We start from the raw sequence: 6,217 nt of genomic DNA, 5'->3' as shown, positions 1-6,217 counted from the left end.
CTCGACTTCGCGTGCAGGTCGTTGGGCTACCGAAGCGGGGGTGCCATCCCCTCTGCGGAGGATCAAAATTGTGATGGCATGTCTTCGGATCATCCTCAGGGATGTTTCCCAGACCGTCGTCAATAGCCCATTGTGCAGCTCTAGTGCTACGTAAATGAACAACAACAACAAATTAAAAATCTATCCGGCCAAACCCGTGGCAGTGTGGCGTAGGTAATGTTGCTCGCCTCCGTGACTTTGGTTCACAGGTGCCCACTGGGTAACGTGAAATGAGTAACAATTCCGGCATCTTCTAAGGCGAAGAATGATGTTCAGTGCCTGCCATTTGAAAAAAGAAAAAAAATAATTAAAAATCTATCGAAAGGTCTTGGTTGTTCAACTTAATATAACATTTTGTTTTGCTAAAAATCATCACATTGCTTCAAGTATAAGGCACTTAAACTATGGCTTTTTTCTCTCTCTCTCTGACCAGTCCAGTGCCTCTCTGGACCGGAGTCCAATTCTCTAGCCACTAAGATACCACAGCCCATAGCACTAAATTATAAAAGTGTGCTATGTCAAATGATTAAATTTTTCAAGCAAGAAAGTTGCATGTAGTTATTTTAGGACTTGAAAAGAAGTTGTGTCACTGTTATTCACCGAGTGCGCTGCGAGCTCACGTTGTATTTGTAAGTGATTTATTACTGGCCGCTCTTAATATATTTTTAGAATTCTTGTCAAAGTAAAAGTCAATGTTTGGGGCTACAAATTAATATTAAGGCTATTGAGTAGCCACAGACTGAAAAAATTCGAAAAGTGGTGCCAATTTTTTCTTGAGGTTCTTGTAGACTTTAAAGTCTTTAATTTTATGTCCATTTCAGGAATATAGTTAATCAGTTGTAGCATAGACATTTAATTTACAAATAATTTTGGTCCAAGCTAATTAATTAAAATATATTGTTCCTTCGACCTTTTTCTACCAGTCTTAAAATTATTCTACAAATTGGCTACCTAGTAGAAACTTTATTGAAATCTATAAAAGCACTAGAAAGAGAGGCGACATGAAAAACATCAAAACCAGTTGTGATATCCTTATAAGACTATAATTATCTCATGTTTCTAATAATCGCCTTTAAACTACTCTCTGCTTCCTCAATTGGTCAAGCAGGTTCTGACGCTTTTAGTTGCGCCTTTTTCAGTTGCCTTGAACGAGCTCCTAATGTGCTTATTTGTTTTTTTTTTTTTTTTTAATCTTAATCATGACAAAGATTTTATACGTATGTATACGTGGTCTGATTTTTAAGTAAGGGCTGTTTTGTTGTCTAAGCTAATAGGTGAAGCGTGTATCACAACGAGTGCTTGCGTCGTGTCCTGGCATTCCTTGAGAACAACTGTGCTCAGTTACAGCTGTGTCGGTAACGGTCAGTTCTGTGTCTTTAAAATGTTCAAATTTATCAAATCACCCGCCGAGTATGAGGTACGGTGAGTAATGCGTTTCTAATCGGCAAAAAAACATGTTTGCTGCAAACATTCACCGACAGATTTATGAAGTTTACGAAGCTTCCTACTGGCATACTGACAGGACATTTTGCTACTCCCATCACATTGACTCTCTCCACAGCTCAGTCCCGAACTTCATTGGACTCCTTTAACTGGAAAGTTTTAGATCACCCTCTATACACCCCAGACCTTTCACTAAGTGACTACGATGTTTCAAACATCATTTCAGTGGAAACCAGTACAACGATGACGAAGACATGAAAACGATCGTATGGTTTTAGGAGCAGGCGGCAAGTAACTATAAAAAAGGTATTCTAAATCTAATTGCAAAGTATGATACGTGTTTAAGAAAATTGGCATTTTTTTGTATATATGACCATCCTTGAACAGCCGACCCGATTTTGGGTTGACGACTACTTATGTTCAACTCCGTAGCCTTGTAATTTTGAGCCCAATCCAGAAGACAAGGGAACTCCTGGATCAGTTCCTCCAGAGGTATTAATTTGTTATGGGAACATGGAGGAATTTGAGGCACAACAGATTTAATCCCTTCCTTTTCGCTCCCGTGAAAATGACGGAGTGAGGTTTCGCCCTTTATTTCTCGCTCCCGCGATATTTCCGGGCTGGAGTGTTCAGTAGTAACGCGATAATAAGAATAAAACTAATTAATTTCCTTTCCCTGAAAGCATTTTATTTCACATTTTGCACACCAGATGGCAGTACCAGGATATTTTTAAGGTAATTGTAGACAGTTAGTTTATTTTAAATTAGATGTCAGCACTAATCAAATACGTGTATTTGCGATATGGGATAAAAGAAATAGGCACTTTTATGACCGTTTTCTTGAAAATTAACAGATCGTTATGGGTTTAACGTGCACCACTTAAAATATAGATTTGCTTTATTAAAAGTTTCTTTCGTTTGGTTTTTATTTTTAAACAGCCCTTACTTAAAAAAAGCCCTTGTGTATATATAATACCAAGAATGACGATACATCTTAAAGTAAATATAATGTAATATTTATACGAAAATATTGTTAAAATGCATCTAACTGTGAACTGTAACTATTTGCAGAGGAATGGGTGATCCGTGCACATCAGTGGCTGATATAAAGACAGCATGCGTTCAAAAGTACAGTCTGCAACGCCTCCTATCGTGGAGTGTTGAAAAAGGTGTTCACGACGATGTTTACAGGCTGCCCATAGCTTGTTCATGTCAAATACTTGAACAAAAGGAATGAACTATTTAGCATGAAGAAACCACGGACAAACAATGGGATTAGTAAAATCCATCCTGAATTCATCATTTAGAAATCCATGTAAAAATTACGCAAGAAAGTTGTTGTTTCTTCTTTAAATCATAAAAGCATTTGTATTCATTGTTGAACTTAGTAATTGTTATGATTATATGCGTCTTAAATGTGACAAAAAATTCAAGTTACATATTTAACAAAAATATTTTAGTTATGAGGTTTATTAAAATTAGTCAAATAGTTAAAAACATGAGGTGCAAATTATTTCATATATATATATATANTATATATTTTAATTAAAAAAAATGTTTTAGTATTTTTTAATTTAAAATTTTTTAAGAAAAGACTCATAGAAGATTTAAAAGAATTTTTGTGTATCATTTCGTAAACTAAACATTTCTGTGGTACAACAGTATAAAAATAAATTCAAATTAATAAATGCATTTTTGAATAAGTCCCAAGAGTAAATTAATCAAAATTAATAATAAATTAAATTAGTAATTTAATCAAAATTTTTACTCTCAATTTCTCAATAGTTTAAGTTGTATTGCGACTATAAGCTTTCAGTAAATTTAGCACTGTTCAGAAAGTTAAAATTTAAAGAATAGTGAAAAGTTTGCTTCGAATTTGTTAATTTTAAAAATCCAAAGCTTAGCTTTTCTTTTAAATTTTCATAAATACGTAATTATATTTTACGGAATTAAGTGCTGACAAAATATACGAAGGATATTTTTAAATTCAGTGTGTTGGGTTCTTCACTGGTACTGCTCTATGAGGAAAGGATTAAAGGAAAAAATATGATTTTATACTTTTTACTTTCACGTTTTAATCAATTTAACTTTTTTCACCGCCTAAACGTAGCTATGTTCGATGTCTAATTTGTTATAAGATACAAACACCTTCTTCAATACAATTGAAACTTTGTATTTGTTAAAGCTATTTAAAAATAGTTCAAGTTAATAAAACTGAAACTTTTGTAATTGCTTTCGAAAAACTTTTGAAACACGTCGAAAAGAGAAAGCATAGACTATTAACAAAGAATTTATAATAATCAAGATAGGTAATTAAAATAATTGGTTTTAAAATGGGCATAGATATAACTATTCATTTAAATGAAATTAAACAGGTCGATTTTATATAACTGGGAAAAAAAGAAAATACTATTCTAGATGTATTAATATTTAAAATTTAATCAATGCAAAATGCTATTATATTATACTATATTATATATAATAATATAGTATAATATCATATGCTATATTATCATCATAGCTTAACGTACTACTTGTATTATACTATACTTTGATTAAAGTAATCAATCCTTAAGACGTTAAAAATTATGTATTTAACTTAGCTGATATTTCATTCTAATATCAACCTAAGTAATATTTTCTACCACTTTTGAACTACATTTGATTTATTTTCTACCACATTTGATATTGAAATGCAGAATTTCAAATTTTGATACATCATGTTAACAAAAAACGCCTTGTATTCCATCAAATTGTATTCCATCTTCTATTCTATCAATTGATGTTACTAATACTTTATTTCTTAATCCAATATACACATTTTTTTTCTTATAAGATAATAAGCACTCAAGTGAGATAAAGAAACTTCAAAAAAATATTCAAGGAGCACAATGAATTTCGGAAGTTGTGAAATCTAGTCTTTAAGAGGCAATGGCAATCATTTAACCCTGATAACATTATACTTTTACTCTATCATTAGCGTTGCACTTTTTTTTTCTTTGTTCATATAATGCGAATAAAAACATTTATGATCTTTCTTTGAAGTGTTACTCATTTTGTCGGTTTTATTTTTTAGAATTTCGTTAAAATAATGCTGTATTTACCTGGTTTGAACATTTTTCGTTGCCCTGGGCCATTGGATATATTAAAACTGAAAAATTAATACTATGGATGATTGACTGAGTGTAAACAATAACAAGCGTCCTATAGTTTGTCTACGGTAAGAACTCGCCCCGCTGCAAAGTCTGAGGCCGACTACTGCTATAGATAGGGTAGCGCATTTTAGGGGGGATAGCTTCTCTTCACGTCTAACAGATTAAACCGAAGAAGAAGATTCCCTTTCTCTCGCCGACCTGAGCCAAAACCGGTCCCAAGCAATGACCCCACACCCTTTCTTGAAATAGCAATACCGCGTTGCCATAGTCACCGCCACGGGTTCAGACGAATGGCTAGGGGAGTTCTTATTTCAGACAAATCATGAAACCGGAGGAAATTTCGAAGACTTTCGTTGTATCCCTTCGCTTATGCTATGCTTATGAGGCGATGTGTGGAACAGGCTATAGTCTAGGAATGAGTAAATATTCTAGGAAGTTTTATTATTGTGATTTGTGTTTAAATTTACGCGCAATTTTTACCATTCCTAATAATTTTCTGTAGTTTACAAAATCTAACAGGTCGTAAACCTAGAATAAATTTAACAAAATTAATATCACAGTATAAATAAATTGTAAGGTTCGCTATGCTTTGAGGGTTATCCCTCAGCTGGCTATATTAGTAAAAAATAGCACCATTTGTTATTTTTGGGTAGCATCATAGCAAGCTTGCAGTCTTCCGAATTCATTTGTTGTTTGCTTCGTTGAAAGAACGTGTTATATTGTAAACACTACAAGTATAATAATATTGGATGGTGCTTTTTTTCAATCTTAGGGGTAAAAATCAGTCGGAAGTTGTAACCCGGAAGTCTTACGACGAATTTTAACCCCCAGCGCCATCTGATGCGCTTAGCTTTACATGGTCAACCATGCATAATATATTACACTTAACCCATTAATGCACAGCCACAGTATTACAGGGAAGAAAAATGCCGATGGATAGTGTTTTATACACTAGGGAGAGCTGCAGCATTTCCACCGCTCTTATATCCGGGTTACTGTGATCGGTGTATTTTGTGGCCATTTGGCTTAACGTGTTCAATATGTAAACAGTGAACACAGAATGAGAAAACAGTGGCTAGTTAAGACGGTATATGTAGTTATATAATAATAATAAACATAAATGGTGAAAAGAAAGTAAAAAAGTGGTTTGAGAAGTATTAAAAACTTAAAAATAATATTATAGTTAAAATCGTTCAAAACACTCATTCAATAAAAAATAAGCACCTTTTAAGCACTTTTCAGGTAGTCAAAAATATTTTTAAGCACTTTAAAAATATATAATTAGGCAGGGTTGGAAAGCTTTTGACAATTGATGGTTTTAACCGTCATGTCAAAAAAAAAAAAAAACTTTTGGCATTGTTTTAGACAAATTGTCAAAAATCATGAAATTTAGAATCATGTAAACGAATGGCGTTTTCATACGCTAGGGACTGACAATACGCCGAAATAGATTGAGGTTAAATAAATTGTGAAAACGTTGAATAGAACAATGCGAACTGTGTCTTTTTGCCTATCTTTTTTTTTTTGTGTGTGTGTGTGTCTCTTAGCGAAAATTAACATGGTATGGGAAAAATCTCATT

General features: G+C 33.1%; 1 protein-coding gene across 1 annotated transcript in view; it reads left to right on the top strand.

Moving 5' to 3' along the window:
* LOC107438693 (uncharacterized) overlaps window positions 1–4,520 on the top strand; it is a gene marked incomplete in the record, with an annotated part of 42,913 nt that extends 38,393 nt beyond the window's left edge. The window contains 1 exon segment of the mRNA XM_043040037.2: window positions 2,554–4,520. Coding sequence (XP_042895971.2) covers window positions 2,554–2,719 — 166 coding nt within the window.
* Window positions 4,521–6,217: the final 1,697 nt, after the last annotated feature.

Source organism: Parasteatoda tepidariorum, chromosome 4 (genome assembly GCF_043381705.1).
Source record: "Parasteatoda tepidariorum isolate YZ-2023 chromosome 4, CAS_Ptep_4.0, whole genome shotgun sequence".
NCBI classification, from domain to species: domain Eukaryota; kingdom Metazoa; phylum Arthropoda; class Arachnida; order Araneae; family Theridiidae; genus Parasteatoda; species Parasteatoda tepidariorum.
This window is presented reverse-complemented; position numbering and strand designations above follow the sequence as displayed.